The sequence below is a fragment of the Halyomorpha halys genome, unplaced genomic scaffold, assembly GCF_000696795.3.
Source record: "Halyomorpha halys isolate HHAL.00 unplaced genomic scaffold, Hhal_1.1 Scaffold994.1, whole genome shotgun sequence".
NCBI lineage: Eukaryota > Metazoa > Arthropoda > Insecta > Hemiptera > Pentatomidae > Halyomorpha > Halyomorpha halys.
In genome coordinates, this window is record NW_027115041.1 from 115,840 (window position 1) to 135,770 (window position 19,931).

The following is a 19,931-nucleotide window of genomic DNA, read 5'->3' on the forward strand; positions in this document are numbered from 1 at the left end:
TTAAATTGTGTCCCCTCCTAACAAGGCGTTGCTACATGCCCTTCATGTACATAGATTCATTTAATTAACCACATCTAAAATTATGACTTATCGACTGTGAAGTTAATTTTAAGTTATGTTCATTAAAACTAGTATATCTCTCTGTTAGTTCTTTCGGTCCTACCCCCACTTTTGATCTTGAGTGAACTTTTTATGTTCGCTGTTGCTAGCCATGTTCGATCTCCCGCATTTGTAGCCACGGTAGTATATTTTTAGGTGCCTATTTCAGTCCGATAGAACTGATAAACAGGACCGACCAGCTCATGCGCCTTTAATAGTCTTGCTTTCTGATTCTGAATTATCTAATTATTTATTTTTTGAGTATTCAATTGAGAAATCCATTTGATCCACTTATGAATGATATCTGATATTGATAAAAACTCCCTCTAATTATTTTCTTTATCTTTTTTACACTGGTTTTCGATATTTAGTTGGGCCCTTCATTTTTGGTTTTAATTATTGACTTGTCCCACTGTGTTGTTGGTAGTAGCTTCACTGAATGATTGAGATAGGTTGGAACCTATGTAATAGGTCTAAAGATTTTTTCTTGAGGACTTGTGTGTGTAATGGGATTGTTGCAGTATATTGAAGATAATTGATTGGCTACTTGTTTAATTCTGAATCTTCATTTTCTATCTTTAAAATGAAGATAAAGAATTAATGAAGGTCTACCTATATTTATCTTAAGAATTACTAAAATCATAATAGATGCTAAGTTTATGATTATTTGAATTAATTATTGCAATTTTAATATTTACATATTTAAATAAATCATGGATTCACAAAAAAAATTTTAACTACTATCTTAAGAATTGATTTTAAAATATAGAAATATCTTGCATTGAAATAGCATTAGTTTTATGGAATTTTAAGTAATCTGTATTAGATTGATATATTGTCTAATTAATTTATTTCAGGTTACCCCAATCAAATTTCCAATGGAAATAGTGCCTCTGGAGGAGGTGGAGGTAATGGTGGTGGTAGTGCTTCACCCTTGGGTGCTAGGACAGGATCACCTCCTGAAGGTGGTGCCCAAGGACAAAGTCCCATGGCTGCCCTTATGTCTGTCGCGGATAACTTACCCCCTGGGTCACCTAGAAGTGCTGGAGGTTCCCCTCCTACTGCCCCACCAGCTCAGCAACCTCCTGCCCCTAGATCTGCTTCAAGGGGTTCTCAGCATTCTCCCAACTCTTCAGGTAACTATTTTTAATATTACTGAATTTGATTTGAATTCACCATTAAATGTTAATAAACAATTTAGCAATTTTATTGTATGTTTATAAAGTAAATTATCTATTTTAGGAGGTGGCTCTACTTCTGGAAGTGGAAGACGTTCCTCAGGCAGTCGCCACGTATCATCTACTACTGTTACATCAAGTGAGGCAGGAGCAGGGAGCACAGGAAGTGGCACAGCTGAGGAATCCGCTCCACCCGCTCAACCTACTGCCACTCTTAAATGTACCATTTGTCAAGAGCGACTTGAAGACACTCATTTTGTACAATGCCCTTCAGTTCCTCACCACAAATTTTGTTTCCCTTGTTCCAGGGATAGCATAAAGCGCCAAGGAGCTGGATCAGAGGTATTGTATATTTATCACTTCACTTAGTATATTTTATGTAATTGAGGACTTAATACTTAAAAAACAAATTACAATATGTCTTGTTGACAATGATATATTATAGGATAGGATATCATATATTATAGGATAGGGTAGGTTGTTACATACAAGTATAAGGTACTCTTTACCATATGCTTTTGATGATAATTTACAGATATTTCGATCATCGACTTTATAAAGGCATTGAAATCACCACATTCATATTGTACCAAACCAATTTTTCTTCATCTTCCAATAACTCAATCCTGTAAAAACCTATTTTAACGTAATAAGAATTATGAGAATATAATAATAAGAAAATATCAAGAACAATTGTTTAATAAATTGATCTTTTTATATTATGTTGTTTGTTATCTGTTAATTACCAGATGATTGAAATATCATTATTTTATCTTCCTTGCATTGAAAATTATATTCTACTTTTTTTATTATTCAACATTTATTATAATAATTGGTATAGTTATTCTATATGATATAGTTTTAAATAAAATTTTTTTGTTACATTTAAATTGTGTTTATTTTTAGGTGTACTGCCCAAGTGGAGAGAAATGCCCACTTGCCAACTCGAATGTTCCTTGGGCATTTATGCAAGGCGAAATAGCAACTATCTTGGGAGAAGAATTCAAACCGAAAAAAGAAAGAGATACTTAAACTGACCTTAAAGTAAAAGGGCTGGAAGATTTGACTTAGTTGTGCGATTTCAATGGATGCCAGTATTTGGCTCTATGGAATTCAATCGCCAAGTATTTCTTTGTAAATACTCGACTCTCTGTTTCTGTTTTGCCTCCATAATTTTCTTGGAGGATTGATCCAAGGGAGCTGAGGAATGTTCTATTTTGCTTATTTGGAAGGGCTTAATGCTCTTTTTGAAATGAGAATTGGAAAAATTCTCATGTATTTTAGGACCGGCTGCGAATAAATCAGCTTTTGCAGACTTTGTTGTATAGTAGAAGTATTGTGTATAATATATGTATGTATGTATGTATGTATGTAACAAATTGAAAATAATATGCACATGAAAGATCTCTTGTGTTTTTGTGTATCAAATTTATATAATATATTTATAAATATATTGCAATATATAATTGTATGTAGAGTTCAGAGAAGAATAATAACAGTAGATCTCACCAAGCAACCTCTTTGTTTTAATGAGCTATTTGACATTTATTGAATTTATATTTGACTTTTTGAAACATAAAATTAATAAGTATAGTATTATTTTTTGACCATTCATAGCTTAGAGAAAATATTTTGCCAAATTTATTTTTTTACAAACATCAATGATAATAGAATCTGTTGAGTCCTGATAAATGTTTCATTGTTTCAGTCTTTTTTAATTTAGCACTATTGTCTGTGTATATAGTATATTTTGTAAATAAGCATTATGGTTATTTATTAGAAAAATAAACTGGCTAGTTTGTTGCCTGAGAGCCAAAAATATATGTACAAATTTTACAATTTTATACTCTTCTCTGTCTTTCACTGTCCATTCACTCTGTTTATCCTGTGCTACGCTTATAGGTTACATTTTCTAGTTGCATATAGTATTTTATATATTCTTGTCTTTTTTGTTTCTGCCTTTTGGATATTCTGATAAAAAAATTCTCATTATCTAAATTCTCATTTTAGGCATCTATTTTGAAGACACGTGCAATTATGATTGGTTTATGATTGTTAACTAACATCTTGAAATCTAAATTCAAAATTATTTTTCGGCTAAAAAAAAGGCATTTTTAAAGAGTTACTCACTTTTTTATTCGGTTAACTTGAAAAACTATGTTTTGTTTGTTTCTTTGATTTTTTTTTGTTTTTTTTTTCATCTTCTATCAATTAAGTAAGATTTATATATTGTGTAGGGGTGTATAATAGAATTGCCTAGTCAACTTCATGGACTTTTAGTCCCATAGGAACTCCAGAACTCGCGTGTTTTTAAAGGGTCAATCCCTGAACCTAGGTTGAATGATTCAACACTAAAAACTTTTGTAAAGTAACTTAGCCTTTAAGGTGTTTTGTCTGAAAACGCGAGCTATGTCCTCTTTTTAATGCTTAATTTTCTTTTTATTTTTTTCCTAATCAAAATGGAGAAATAAAATTACTACCATATATTGTTTATATTTGTACAAAAAAAGTATTGTAATATTTTAAATGGATTTTGAAACAACTTAAATATTTGTAAATATTTTAATATGCCATTTGTAAATAAATCTGGCATAAAATATTTGAATTAGTGGTTAATGTTAAATTAAAAATAACAAAAAAAGAAAAAAATTAAGAACCATTGGCAGAACATCGAGACTTCTTAGAATTGATCAGCTTCTTCTTTTTTTTTTTTTTTTTTTTTTTTTTTTTTGTGTTGGAAATAAATGGATTTTTCTAAAATTGGTGTGCTCTCAGCAGCCAAAAAAGTCCCCTTGGGTTAACTATGTTTTTAAAATGTATATTGCTAATAGGGGATTGATGTTAGTTACTTGTTATTATGACTGACTGATTACTCTGTGATTTAAGTAACTTCTAATCTTAATCTGATCATCTAATTTACTAAGAATGAGAACTGTTATAGTATTCGAAAGAGCATGTTTATTGTGTATTTGATCACTTAAATTTTAAAAAAACAAACTAAAAATTATATATTTAGAAGAAATGGATTATGAAAATTGTAATTTTATTGTACATTACATAAAAACAATCTGTTTTTGTTTTTTTTTAATTCAATACTTACAGTTATAGTTAACATAATAGTAAAGTGATCTATTACTCTAATAAAATTTTGAAAATGTTTGTTTTTATGTTCTTGTTTAATTTTGTTAGGCTGGTTGGTCAATATGACATATTTGCTAGTCAATGGCTTTGTAATGCCTTCTGTGGCTTTATAGAATGTTATGTTTATTTAAGGTTATCATTACAGATGAATATAGAATGTACACAGAAAATGTTATAGCAAAATACATTTGTAAAAAATAAAAATATATACAGTTTACAAATAAATCAGTCTCAATGTTTTGTTTATAATTCCTATCTACTCGTAATAATTCATCCGAATATACATCAAATGAAAAAAAAAATGGAATGACATGTTTAATTTCAACATCAATATTGGTTGCAGTTTTTTTTTTCATAAACATACCAAGAGAGATGCACTGTTAAACAAAATTTTTAAAATAACATTAAGAATAAGTCAAACATATGTAGTTTGTGTGATAAATGAGATTTTATGAGTTTTTTGTTTATTGTTAACCACAATAAACTGTAATAATAAGTGCTGTTATGAAACAATGAAGCAACCATCATTAGCCCAGTAAGAAACAAAAAGTTTGTTGTGATAAGAGATTATGGCTCACATGACAAATAATGAGCTGATATTGTTTAAAAGTTGTAGTTCTAGTGTTATCCAGCTTACACCAATGTAGACTTAAGGGATATCGGGTACCTAATCACTGTAAATATTATATAGTTATATGTTGTTTTTATAAAAGTTGTATCAGATAAAAAGGATATTTAAAAAAAAATACAAAAAAACCTAGTATTTATTTCTGTTTTAATGTAGTGTCATTAATTTTTGGTAAGAACAAATATTGTAATTGTTCCTTCACTGCAAAATGACTTTTTGTTTGTTTATTGCTGTGTGCTTTAATTTTAGTTGAAACAAATGAATACAATGCATCCAGTCTGCCCTTGGTTTAATTTAATAAATTAATTTGAAAATCATTAGATGTTATTTTGAAATTTATTTATTTCCTACTCCTAAGTTTGTCACCTTTAAAAAAAATAACTTACTTTCAATCATTTATTTATATATCTTTAATTTCAAAAGCTGGTACTGGTCTACTATTTATTGTTTAGTGTATTTTATATCTGTCTGTTATTGTATCTTATAGGATAAATTTTGTTGGAAATTCTGCATATATTAGATAACTATAGTAATGGAGTTAGAGACATCCAAGTAGGGTATTTTTTGAAAGTTGGAGCTTTAAATCTTCAGGTCAGATATTCATGGTTTTGTAAGAGCATTTGTAACATTTGTCCTTAATGGATATTCTTATTTTTTATTAAATATTAGAGATTTTTAGTTTTCATTATTTTTTCTACTGTTGGTATTTTGATCTCACCACCAAGTCTTCCTATGGCTTGATGATTTGATCTTATTGAAATGAAAGTGGTGTAAATCCTTAAATTACATCAGAGAAGTCTAGTTCCACAACACGTAATAGTTTTTTAGCTTTAGATACACCTCTATTACAACTATAAAGCCTACGGTATTAATTTATTATATGTTAATTTAATAACAATAAATGTGCTTAAAAGTTAATTGAACAGTTTCTTAAGTCATACATTTTTTTTACAAACGATCGATGATTTTAATATGATGATAATTAAAATATTAGTTGAAAACTAATTTTACACCTCAACTTTTCAAATAATTATGCACCAATTATCTCAAAAGTTGACTTGTGTCACTTTAATTTTAAATGATTCACAATATCAAATAATAACCTTTGAATGGTAAATGAGTTATATAATCTATCGAAATATGTTTATAGTTCTGTTGTTACTATCCTTATTAAATTTTTTTTTTTTATGATGTAAACTTATAAGGTCAGAAAACAAACATCTAGATGGGTAAACATTTCTTAGTTTATTACATACATAACAAAAATAATTTTACCAAGGTTTAATAATGGGTGTCCACTGATGTTAATGGATTTACAATAAAATAGAAGTAAAATATATCTATACAACTAAGCATTATGAATTCTTATAATGTTAGTAATACACATTATTTTGACATAATTCTATCAGAACTATGGTTTCGTGCCTTGGCCATAAAAATGTAAGAGAGAAATCGACTGTGGTAGTTTACCACAGTCGATTTCCCACTCCACAGTCGATTCTCCACCCCTAACCATCCTATTATCTAAATTAACCATCCTTCCTACCTTTTGACTAATTAATTGCCAGAGAAACTTCAAGACAACTTGAATCGAATTAGTCACTGAGCTGTAGAAAATAAGCTTAAGTTAAATGCAGAGAAAACAAAAGTATTTAGGGCCCAATCACCTCTTGAAAACTATTCAAATAAACTAAACTAAACAAATCAAAAACCTTGGACCAAATTTTCCCTAGAAAAACCAAGTCTCCGAAATCTCCTGTCATACCTTCTTGTCCTTAAAGTGACTAAATTAACTTTAGATTGTGAAATTAGCTAAAGCTAGGAATCAACATGGACCTGTTCATTAGTAATTAAAATATTTATTATGAGCCGTTTCGCCTCACTTCATCGGGGCTAAAAAAGATACAAACAACTAAAATAATGTTACAAAGTAAAATAATATATAACATGAAATAAAAGTAAAGTAAGGAGTGGCTAAGTATGATTTAAAATATGTTAAAATTTATTTTAAAATGAACAAAGTAAATTAATGAAAATAAAAATAAAATGTACAGTGAAAAGTATAAAAAACAAGAACTACAAAAAGGTATTAGACAATTAATAAAAACGGAAATAATAAAAAATATATTACACACTAGAAGACTAGAATCAGGATTAGGTAGCTTAGTCTTCTCTGCATTCAACTTAGGCTTATTTTCTACAGCTCGGTGAATAATTTGATTTAAGTTGTCTTGAAGTTTCTCTTTGGCAATTAATAAATCAAAGAGATGGAGTTTTTTAACCGCACCTGGACCATCTACCTTTTGTTGATTTAAAAAAGTAAAGAAAAATCATTTGAAAAGTTTCTATATTTTGAAATCCAATTTACTTAATACTCATTCAATTAGTGAAAAATGAGGAGAAGTTGGTCAGGGGTGCGGTCAGTAACAACTTATTTGTGTTTCATTACTGACCGCACCCCCGACCATCTTCTCATATTGAATCTATGATCAATATTAAACACACCAATCAATAAGTGAATATTTTATGTCATTTTGTAAAAAAATATAATTAAATTTTGAGTACTACTTTGAACTCGCCATAATATTCATTGAATACCTTGTGAATATGTAATTATACATTAATTCTCATGTTCTCTGTGTTTCTCTGAAACATAAATTTTTCAACCTTGAATTTTAAAACTTTCACTGTGTTGTAATGACTGGCATTTCTCTGTGAAGTCTGAGGTTCCCTAAACAAGATTATTTTTCTACCTCATTCATAATGATAAAAGAAAGAACCGTCTAAGTCCATTCATTATTAGACTTACGATGCTCATTTCCAGGCATGGCTAGTTTGGGTATCGTATGGTATCTACCATGATGGAATGATAGTTATAAATATCACAATTATTAATATTCTTACTCTATTATTTTATCCACTGCCTATGATTTAATTTTCTGATAATTTTTGTGCATAGATCATTAAAATACACTCCCACATTTGCCCTAATAAATCATAAATTTAACAAGTTAAGAATCTATGGAATTTTATTGTTTTAGGAGTAAATTTCAAGAGCAAGTTTACCAGGGAAAGCTAATTGTTGGGCAAAGAGCAACTGACTTCCCATTGGATCATTACCTGGTAAGCACTACAAAGTTAATTGTATGTAAAAAAATTAGAAACGAAATTGAACATTGGATTAGTATTAGCTGAGATATAGATTTGTACTGTTTAAACTCCATGCCATTAGGAGTGTCCATCTTAGCAAGGAGTATAAAGGAATCAGATCAAATTTTTTATATACAATTTTCAACAGATCTGTACGTTTTGGAACTCTCTTCTGCTTTTGTAATTTTATGTAGGAATTTAAAATACAATTAAATTATCCAAAAAATAAAAACATTTAAATTGAACAAGTATTAGGGAGAAAGTTTGAAGTTTGTACCCACCTTTTTAAAGTACTCTGCTCAGTTTTTCTTAGAAAATTGTTCAATTTTGGTTTATTAATTTTTTTACTAACTCAAAATTTGTACCTTCCCTGAAATACTTCAGATGTTCATTGGAATGATAACCAAATTGCAAAGTAAGATAATTTAAATTAATAACAATAAGATCTCTCTTAGACCAATATTAGTTAAGATACAGCAAGGAATCATTTTATTGGTCTAAGCAGGCAAAATGGTAAGGAAAGTCCTAAGGATGGACACTCTAGATATTTTTCCTGGGAAATGCGGTTCTTAAGTTGGTTTTTACTTTCGCCGATATAGAAGGAATTGCAGCATGGGGTGGTTGAACAGGGTATCCGGTAAACCACATTGGAACGGTGTAAGGAAGGAATAGGGTCTTTTAATTTGGAAAAAAGATAGGAAATTTAAAAGACCCTATTCCTTCCTTACACCGTTCCAGTGTGGTTTACCGGATATCCTGTTCAACCCCATGCTGCAATTCCTTCTAGATATTTTTATGTTTCATGCTTCCTTTTGATTGAGAAGTTTGATTTTTTAACAATTCTGAGGGAGAAGTCCTTCATTTGTAAAGATTATAAGCAAATTGTGGACCATTGCTCAATCTTATTACCATGAAACTTTTTTATTAACCTTTTTGATTAAATATGTCTAATAAAAAAGTTTTATTAACAGTTGAAGTGTCCCCTTTCGAAATGTTATTTCTACTTTTTTTTTCTTATTTCAAGGAATAACCTCACTACTTTCCACTTCTTTATTTACTTATTGGAGACGTTTAGGACAATTGTCCATCACCTGGCCCACTCTTAATTATATTAGAACAAATTAGATCTTCTCAACCCTTTACATTCATTTCTAGATTTACATAATTTATGACTATATCAGACACCATAAAGCAATCATTTTAAGAAATTATGAAAGCAGATATCAGTATGTTTTTATTAAATTACCTTAATTCGTCCAATGTTCTTTATCATCCCATTAAGGGATTTGTTATGATGGTAGAAAATTGTCATTATCTTGAAATTAATGATACAAAATATTACTAAACAAAAAATAATTTTTAATTGTATTATTTCATTCTCAAATTATACCTTTTTGTATATGTCCATCTACTTTTCACTCTGTATTTGGACTGTTGAACTTTTATTTATCTGAGAAGATTTACTCTAATTCCCCTCCTATTTGTTTTGGCCTCACTGATTATTTTGATTTATTTTGTTAATTATGTCAACATAATACAATATAATATTGTCCTATTCCTATTATGTACTTCTTGAAATTTACTAAATTTTTAGTATTTTGAGTTATATATATATATATATATTGATACTATGTGTTTTCTGCTTCTACTATTAGCTGCTATATTCAAAATATCTACTTTATCAAAATCAAAATTATGATTCCTTTGTATACTATGTTTTGCTAATGCTGTGACTTTTATATTTTGGGGGTTTTTAACATTTATTCTATGCTTTTTGACTCTATTGTTTAGATTTTGTGATGTTGCTCCTATATAATATTGTTCTTTGCGTTCTTTATTACCTGTTTTTATTTTATTTACCATGTTAGTTATATATTTTTCTAGTTTATTATTATTATGCAATCTGAATTTCACATCTTTGTGTTCATATTTTTCAAATATTTTATTAAACTATCTGTTATTCTTGAGATGTATTTTAATATGTAATATTTATTTATTTTACATTCCTTTTTACTTATTTCATTTTTGTTATTTTTTTCTCCTTTTTCATTGTTAATAATTTTAAAATAATGTGTTATTAAGCCCTTTTGTCCTTATTATACCCTTTGGTCTTGTCATTTACTACCCTACCTTACCTTCTCCAATACAGTAGAAGTAGCATAATGCTTAATATGTGAAGTTATGTTGGTGCCAATGTTCCTTAGTTTACTATCTTGTTCTGAAGATACTTTAATGGTCCTCTCTAGGCCACTCTTCATCTTCCCTTTGATGTTAGTTTCTTAAGTTTGGCCCCATTCCTCAATTGCATGCTTCCGGATTAACTTCTTCCACCTGTTATTGTCTTTCTTAATCCTCACCTGGGGGCTTTCAAGAAGTTGAGCCACCTTTCTTATATAGGTGTTTTGGCACTAAATAAAACAGGAGGTCGAGGTGTAATACACCTGCTAAGACTGTTCCATGTGATGTTAACTTTATAAGCTCTAGTGACTCACAACAGAGCCATTCTCTGAGTCAATATCTGTCAGTTCCTTTGTCAAAGATAGAAAATAAAATTTGAAATCACTTAATCTGATGGTTTTCAACATATTTTTACCAATGCCTACTTCTAACTCTACCCATCTGAAGTCTACAAACCCTTCTGTTTCATATTTCAATAATTGTAGCAATACTGCGGGTCATAAAGCCAACTTCAAATCTAGTTGGTGTCAGATTTATTTTAATGGTTTCATTACTTTCTTTTAAAATACATTATACATTATACAATTAGTATTACATATTAAAATTATTTTTAAACTTTGAGTTTGCACAAATATTTTAAGAATTTTATTTATTTATTTTGTTCAAGGGTTTTGAGAAATTTAAAAACAAACAGAAACTAATACTTGAACAAGAACGAGCAGAAGAAGAATTAAAACCACAACCTTTTAGTAGGACTGAAAAACTAATCAAACAAATCAGTGATCTAGCAACTGAAGCTGAGGAAAAAGTTAAAGCTTCCATTTGCAACAGAGCTGCAAAGCCATCACCAGATTTGAGCCCTGTTTCATTGGATGAGAGGTAACAATATAATCAGGCATAATACCTAATCATTTGAGCTTCTTTACAAAGTTAACACAGTATGCTTTACTTGTTTACACAATCTATTATCATGGTGTAATTTCTAATAGTTCAAGAGCCCAGAAGAAAAAACAAACACTAATTTTACCCATTTGGGGGAATACGAAATGACAGTTATTTAAAAACATGAAAAAAAAAAAACAATGTGCCAATTAGAGCTCCATATATTTAAAAGTACCTACAATCCGTAAAACCTGCGTAGAACATCATTTAAAGAAGAGCAAATTTGATAAAGTATGAGCACTAAAATATAGCTGTTTATTTGTTCCTGAGATACAGTTATTAAAAAGCAAAATTTTAAAACAAATAATCAGTAGTTAGCAAATTTATTTTAGGAAAACTATATCTCAGGAATCATTAGCGTACAGATGTCTAATAGCAATAAAATTAAAGCTAGTTTAATGTACTGTAAAGAAAGTTTATGACATTTATTTTCGTAGTAGCTGAAGTTTTCGTAATATTTTTCAAAATAAATTCATACAATATTGATTTCTTGATGTTCGGACATTTTTGATTTATGAAAAATTATATCTCAGGAACTATTTGAAGTAAAAATATCAGCACTCAAATTAAAGCTACTTGAATGTACTATAAAGACATTTATAATTATTATTTTCACAAGAGTAGTGGTTTCCATGAAATTTGCCATAATAAATTTACAAAATGTTGATTTCTTGATGTTTTGAAAAAAAGTTTGTTTTATGAAATATCTCAGGAACTATATCACTCACTGATGTCTCTATTAGGGCTCATATTGTATAGAATTTTATCTACTTTATATAATGTGATGTGAAACTTTTTAGTGTTGTAAGTAGTTTTATGGATGTGGAGCTCCAAATCTAAAATGAGTGAACATTTTATGTTTTTCTATTTTTTTATCAGTTAATTGAGTTATTTGTTATTATAAATAATTTTGGTTCCTTTCTATGCAATAAAGAATTCAAATGTGGATTGTGTTTAAAAAAAAAATGGTGTTGAGACGAGATGGACATACATCCTCGGCTATCCCAATCATCCCCTATCTCTATTCGCACAACTCTTGTAATGAGCTGATTGGATATGTAATGGTTCATTATTTAGCATTAGGATAAAATAGTATAGTAATAGTAATAATAAAAATAATTTGTTTGAGATGTTATCATAAACATCCCATTAGTAACAGATTCCTATACTTTAAACATCCTTAAAATTTGCACAAAAATCTAAAAAATATAATTGAGTAACGGAAGATCATTGATTGACAGTGTGTAATATATATATAAAAGGAAGATGGTCCGGGTGCAGTCTTAAAAAAAACTCAAATAGTAATTAAACTATTCATTATGAGCCAACGTTTCGCCCCCTTTATAGGGCTTCTTCAGGGCTAAAAAAGATACAAACGACTTAAGATTAAAACTATTTTAATTGTTTGTATCTTTTTTAGCCCTGATGAATCCCTATAAAGTGGGGTAAAACATTGGCTCACTTTGAATAGTTTAATTACTATTTTAGTTTTTTCTTTGACTGTACCCAAACCACCTTCCTTTTTATAATTCAGTATATGCATTGAAACTTTTTGTTAAAAAAGAGCTTATTTGATGAATTCTTTTACATATTTCAGTTATTTGTATCTTTATTGAAATATATTTTATCATATATTGACATCAATTATATGTTTATAATAAAATATAGTTTACATATTTTAATTTCTTAGAGAGTATGAGATGGAGTTTAAAGACCACAATTATGTTATATTTCTTTCATTATAAAATTAAATGAAAGTAATAATAATTTATTTAGATATGGATCAAATTTATTCCACCTCATAAAAATAGATCAAAATTTTAATTTAAAATGTCTCTTTTTGTTTTAGTGACAGTGGCTATACTGAACATCTTGTTGAAGCAAAATTTAATGAGGTGACGTTTCAAAAAGCCAAGGTTTGCTTTTTCAAATAATACTTTTTATTTATTTATTTTTGTTTTTATTCATGTCTCATTTTCTCAATGTCTGATTAATTTCATAAGATAGTAATGAAATGAATTCAAAAAGTGTAAGTCTACTAATTAGAACAGTTAATTCAGTCCAGTTTTACCACCATTAACAATTGTTGAGCTTACAATGATCATTATGAAAGTCCGAAGCACATCTGTAAATCCATTTTAAATATACTAGGCAACTTTGCTAAGATGTCCTAAGAATACCATTGGCATGACACATATCTAATTAAATAAATGTCTATGGAGTTTAGTGACCGTTCAATTTTAGTTTTAATGATGAATAGTTATAAACAGCTTCCTTATAACAATTAACTTAAAATATAAGTCAAACACATATTTTATATCTTTATTTTTTAGTGTTATGTACAAAACTTCCAAAATTTTTCTGAAAATTTCAAAACTGTCTTTACCAGATATAAGCCATTTGTATTCTTAACAGCTCTTACATATAGTATTTAACAAAAACATTTTATTGTTTTGACCATAGTTACCATGCTCTGGTTGTCATGGCCAGGGCTTGTTGATATCTCTCAGTTTGTTATTTCTTAAAAATGTAATTTTTTTTAAAAAGTAATATTTTAAATGAAAATAAATAAGATAACAAAACCGATTTGATGGAGATTTTTGGCCTGAATTTTTATTATCTCCAGTTGATCATCAGAAGGAAAGGTTTGTCTGATAGCAATGATTTGTGAAAGTAACCTATACATTTTTACCTTTATATTTTCTTATTTAATTATCTTTTATAACTGCCTATTTCAAATAAATTATGACTTACCCTTTGTTTATACTATGTACACAAATTTTAACTTTTATGAAATAACTATCAAGAAATTAAAAAAAAAAAAAGTATCACTAAAGAGTGAAGGGATAAAAGTGAAATATTTCTCTTTTTTTGGAAATATTTACAATTCAGACAATATTAGAGAGAGATCAAGTAATGGCTGATGGTCTAATCGGATAACAAAGAAGAAGAAATATAGAAATTTAAGGCTGACTAGATTATGTGACTACCAATACAAGTAAACTGCTTGGTGTCAGAAATTGAAGGCAGCAGCAATGAATGTAGAAGACTGTTGATCTATGTCGGAGCAGGCCAAGTCTCAAATTATAAGGATAAAGCACTGCTCAATACTAGTAATAATGGTGATTGTACGAAGAAAGCAAATTTTTTGTAACCAATCCCACCACAATGCTATCTGATGGTGATAGATCATGACCCCATACTTAAATCCTGGATATGTTTCTGCTGTATATTATGCCATTAAAATGAAAAATGCCAATTATTAAAGTTTAACCAGTCTTTCATTTTTTCCTAGTCAAATAAAAATATATTACCAAATAGTATTATTTTTATTTATTTCAAAATTAAGTCCATTTAGAACATTTCTAGGGAATGGAAGTTTTAGAAAAGCTAATTATATTTATTCTTGTGAAGTGGTATGGAAAGGGGATAAAATTACTATGAAATATTTCTGAAAAGAATTGATAGGTGTCGATAAACATTGTTCAGGGCCTTTTTTCTCTACCATTATAGTGCAATGGTTAATGAGTGTAAAAAGTGTTTATGGTTTTATAAGTGCATCCATTAATAAGATAATTTGATTGTTATAGTTACTATTATTTTCATTTGTGATTTTTTATATCCTCCTAATTTTATAGGGAACAGAGTGGAAATCACCACGAGAAGTAAGGAAAGACCAGCTGAGCCAATTAAGAAAACCATACATTAACAAATCCAATAATAACCCAATCAAATATGGAAGAGAAACATTCAGAAGTACAACTGAAACTATGTCTGTCTCGCTTATGCCTCCCAAACAGATTAACCGAAAGAAATTTAATGCAAAATTAGATTCATCAAAATATAACTCACCTTATGTCCCAAAATCTTCATCTGTAATCAATCCTGAAAATAGACGGTTTAGAGAAGAGTTGTCAGAGGCAATTTATACTAAAACTACTTGTCATTATTGCTCTTGCACTAAAGGAGCATGTGTTGGAAATCATTTGAAACATTTAAAGGATAATTCTAAGAAAGATCGATGTCAACACAATGACAATAGGTTGCTCATCGATAGTAATGGTGAACAAATCAATGGTACATGTAAAGAAAAACAATACAATGATGCTTCTGTAAATACTGATCCTCTATTATTAAGGTCTAATACAAATCTAATTAATATAGTTTCTTCAAAAGAGGACAAAAGTAACAAAATGAATGATAATGCTAAGAAATTGTGCCAAATTCAAGAGCTTCCATTAGTAGTTATTCGCCCTAATTTTACAAAGCAAGCTGGACCTATAATAGACATAAAAACTACTACACCTTCATCACCAAAAAATAATGTTGCTATTGTGGAATATATTCATGGAGCAAACACAGTTGGAACCAAAGAGAATGCCTCAGTTACCATTATACATGAACCTGGTGGCATTGACTCAGCATCACAAACAGTCTCTCCTCCTGCTGTCCATTTTAAAAACTCTAGAGATCTTAAATTGTTGAAAGTTACTAAAGATTTATTAGGAAAATTAAATTTTAAAGATGGAGCAAATGTTGAAAAGTTGAAAAGATCATTGGCAAGTTTGGTTGCGCTATTAAATCAAATCAGCCCTATTCATGTTGCTAACTTAAGAATTAGCAACCTTGATGCTGGCTCAGCAAGTGAGAGCATAGATACTTTTTTTTCTAACATAGATCTAGTGACTGAAATTATAGAAAATGAAATAAAGAAACCAACAGGACGATATTGTGACTACCCAGAATGTCTAATTAAAGCAGTAGATTTATTGTGTGGAAATATTAGATCTGTTTTTGTCATAGAAGATATTCGGAAGAGGACTTCTAAGCCATGTGCAACTGATGGACAAGGTATGTAATTTTTGCAAAGCAAATATATTTATAAAAATATTTCAAATACTGTATAGCTACTTAGAAAAGCTTTTTAGTTGTTGCTTTATATATTTAATTGTCTAAGTTTTATTCAAATGATCCTCTTTACCATATTTACTACTTCTTCCATTTGACCAATCTAGTTATACTCATAGTAAAATTTTATAATCTTTTCTTTTTCGAAAATCAGTTAACCAATAACAAAATTACTTAACTGAATGATAGATTATAAGTCCAATACAAAATTATCAATTTTTTATAATCAAAATAAAGTTAATTGGCTTCTCCATTCCAATATTGCACTGTTTTCTCTTCTCATACAAAGGTTGCCAACCTTCTGGGAAGGTTTAGATTTATTTTGCAGGTCTATCACAAAATTAAGATCAACTTTTAAAATCCGAAATCACAACAGTATTTTGTTGTTCTGCAACATGCTTGGTCACTTGGTGAATAAATATTATTCAGTTGGAATAATCTATTTTCTGGTTGAAAAAAATTAAAAATTAATATATTTCTACATGATCTTGTAATATTATTGTTTGTCTATAAATAATTCTATTGATTCATGTATTAAACATCTAAAATTTAATTACCTTTTAAGAATTAATATCCGATATATTTTTAATTTTTTTCAGAATACTGCGATTATTTCTACAATTTATTTTATTAATAATTCTGAAGGAATGAAAACATTTTGTGCAAGTTGTGATGGTGGTATAAATGACTCCAGAAAGTAATCGGTCATTTCCTATCATAAGATATTAATGAGAAATAAAGTGGATTTTATCAGAAGTCTGTTTTTCCTAATTACTGCTCAGTTTTATAAGTATTAGTAATAATTGGGAGAAGATAGTTGAACGTATGAAGTAGATTGGAGGAAGATAGTCCGGGTGACCGCCACCTGGACTATCTTCCTCCAATATATTAGTAATAATCTTGTGTTCATGCACTGCCAGTTGAGATATTTATATCAATATTTACAAAAATATTTATTGATTTAGTTATCGAGCCTCTTAAATTTTTTTTTTTTTCTTGGAACCCTGTCCTATACCTTATATTGATTATTAATTATTAGATAATATTTTTAAGTTAGGTTCCATCAAGTTATAATTTAAATCCCAGTTTCAACCTCTAGAAGTTTTTTTCATTTATAATCTAGTAAAATTGCTAGTTAATCATGAAGTAATCGTATATAAACTAATGTATGTCAATGGATTCTGATGTGAAAATGTTTGAAAAGCCGATGGTAAAACTACCATTCCTTGAGGGTACATAGGCCTAATATGGCAGATTTTTCAATGTAGCTGCTATATATTGTTGTATTTCTGAGCAACAACTCCTGAAATATTACTAGTACTTCAACTATGTAAATTTTGGCTTGTAACAAGTATATGTATGGAGATTTATATCACCTTAGATTTTGGAAGGGAACCTATTTTTACCCAACTATGGTGTCCAGTACCGGTATAATGCAGTGCATTAGGTTTATAACTAGGAGCCCGTATATACTGAATATATTCCAATTTTTTTTTATTAAGTTTCATATATTATGATGTAAAAAGTTTCTACTTTTGTTTTTTGTTTTTTTTACATACACTCTCTTCAAAATTATGTTTTTCGGAGAATACTGGATTTTTCTGCAGCTGATGTGCAATCACTGGAAAATCACTCAATTTTGGGTCTAGACTAAAGTACAGGAACAGTAAATGTCCTTGAAAAGTATTTATTGATTTATTACAAGTGGGCCCCTCTGGAAGTTCATTTTATTTTAAAAAATTAAAATATTCGATTATTTTTCATTCAGTACTCAATATCTTAATAAAAGGTATTAATAATTTTTTTTAAAGTAGTGTAAATTTGAGTCTTACTTTACATTCAGAATTTTCCTAGATAAAATTTTTCAAACACCTATATTTCTTTTTCCAAATAGCAAGGAACAACATTTTGACTAATATCTTCAGCACTAATACGCTTTCAACATTTCGTTTTCACTTAGTTTTCTACTGCGTTAACACATCTTTTAATTCATAAATATTCTCTATAGACTAAGAATAGTAAGAAATTAGGATTGACAGATCTACCTAGATTATTACCCAATAAGTTCCCGAAAGAGCAGATTAAAACTAAATCTTCAATCACTGATTATTTTTTTTGATGATTTCTTTTATATTCTTCAACCTTGGATGCAACATCCATGTCTGCAGCTGTTGCACCAACTTTAAAATCTGATGATCTTGGCTACCCTAAATAATACTTAGTTTTGTGTATTGTGACAACTTATTTAAACCAATCCTATCCTGTGTATATAGAAACCAGGTCTTCTCGCTCTACTTCATTAACTTCCTGTAGAAGATTTATAACTTTACTGCCTTTTCTTTTCTTTTTTTTTTTTTTTTATTGAAATAATTTCAAAACAACTCCTTTATTTGATAAACTAATTTTTGTGTAAACTCAATTTAAAATATATCTAATATATTTGAAATGCCTGTGACTATGATCACTGGTCACTGGGTCATGAAACTAAGTCCACCTTGAACTATTTGTGATTCATGGAATAGTCTAGTTTCTGTAAGAGTTAGTTCAAGAAAAAAACTCACTGCACACTTCAAGAAAAGAACTGATTATTCTGAGACTAAACTGGAATACATTTATATAAATATAAATAAGTGTGCATATTAACCATTTTCTTTTTTTGGTACTTTTGTGTTGAAGCAAAGGAAGGAAGCTTTAAAGAAATGGAGGTACTGAACACCAACCTCTATCTTCTCGCATATAATGTGGTAAAACAGTTGTTGCCATCAAATATTTAGAAATTTCTCTCACAGACTTGTTAAAGAAGTGACAGTGTCGATGTCTTCTCAGATACTGATCACTAGTAGTAAATAATGGCATCTTTGAGGAGGGTTGAAAACTCATTACTGATTGGGTTTATATTTAAACATAAACCAATGTTAAAAATATTAAGCTAAATAATACTTTGGACTCAAAATTGGAGTATTTGGAATTGGAATAGTTTTAATTTGGATGATTTATTTGAAATCTTGTATAACTAACCCATTATCTTTTAATATTTAGAGCTTTATTTGGATTCAATAACCTTGCTTCTGACGTATTAATAATGAAAGAATTGAAACTTAAGTTTTTTATAAGCGATGAAAAAAGAAACAGTATTTAGTTATTGAATTCTGGTAATATATGATCTCATAATTGTTTAGGCGAAGAAAATAAGAAAGTCAAAAAGTCTTTAGGACCCAGAGTAAGAAAACAACTAAGGAAGACAACTGAAGTTACACAAAAAGCAAGTTCTGTTACTTCTTCTATTGGAACATATGAAACAGGTAATTTATTTCTCCCACTTTTTTCATTTTTTAACAATGAGGAACTACAAGTGCAAATAAGTTGTTCTTCTTCTCCTTCTAAAAAAAAATATTCCTTTAAGCAGTCATTGGTGCTGATGGTATCTAATTGGGACAGGATACCATCCCTAACTCATAAGTTTGTCAGAAAATCATTTTGAGTTTTCCGTATTGCTATGTATGCTATGGATATTTAATCGGGATGCCAGGATAATCACTGAAGGCAATTATCCAAAAATAAGTTAATTAATTAATTATATATTGAGTCCTAAAATACTATTATTATGATTGGATTCTTTTCCAAAGGCTGTTTGTGTGTTTACCAGTTTACCAATTAAATACCTTTATATTTATAAAATGTTGTTACCATTAATTATATAGTATAAT

At 28.9% G+C, this 19,931-nt stretch overlaps 2 protein-coding genes across 2 annotated transcripts in view; both read left to right on the forward strand.

Annotated features, from left to right (window-relative positions):
• Nucleotides 1-926: 926 nt before the first annotated feature.
• Nucleotides 927-5,363, forward strand: LOC106687654 (interferon regulatory factor 2-binding protein 1). The gene is made up of 3 exons (XM_067052126.1): nucleotides 927-1,235; nucleotides 1,342-1,619; nucleotides 2,184-5,363. The coding sequence occupies exons 1-3, from the start codon at nucleotides 1,088-1,090 to the stop codon at nucleotides 2,307-2,309; spliced, it is 552 nt and encodes a 183-aa protein (XP_066908227.1). The 5' UTR covers nucleotides 927-1,087; the 3' UTR covers nucleotides 2,310-5,363.
• Nucleotides 4,833-19,931, forward strand: part of LOC106687662 (uncharacterized) — a gene marked incomplete in the record, with an annotated part of 24,422 nt that continues 9,323 nt past the window's right edge. The window contains 6 exon segments of the mRNA XM_067052125.1: nucleotides 4,833-4,953; nucleotides 8,088-8,169; nucleotides 11,042-11,253; nucleotides 13,166-13,232; nucleotides 14,955-16,167; nucleotides 19,404-19,526. Of these exon segments, the coding sequence (XP_066908226.1) occupies nucleotides 4,931-4,953; nucleotides 8,088-8,169; nucleotides 11,042-11,253; nucleotides 13,166-13,232; nucleotides 14,955-16,167; nucleotides 19,404-19,526 (1,720 nt within the window).

Excerpts from the sequence above, each read along its gene's own strand:
- LOC106687654 (XM_067052126.1), top strand. The coding sequence starts at position 1,088 with ATGGCTGCCCTTATGTCTGTCGCGGATAACTTACCCCCTGGGTCACCT. Across the intron at positions 1,236-1,341 it reads GCATTCTCCCAACTCTTCAG|GAGGTGGCTCTACTTCTGGA; the intron begins GTAACTATTTTT and ends TATCTATTTTAG. Across the intron at positions 1,620-2,183 it reads GCCAAGGAGCTGGATCAGAG|GTGTACTGCCCAAGTGGAGA; the intron begins GTATTGTATATT and ends GTTTATTTTTAG.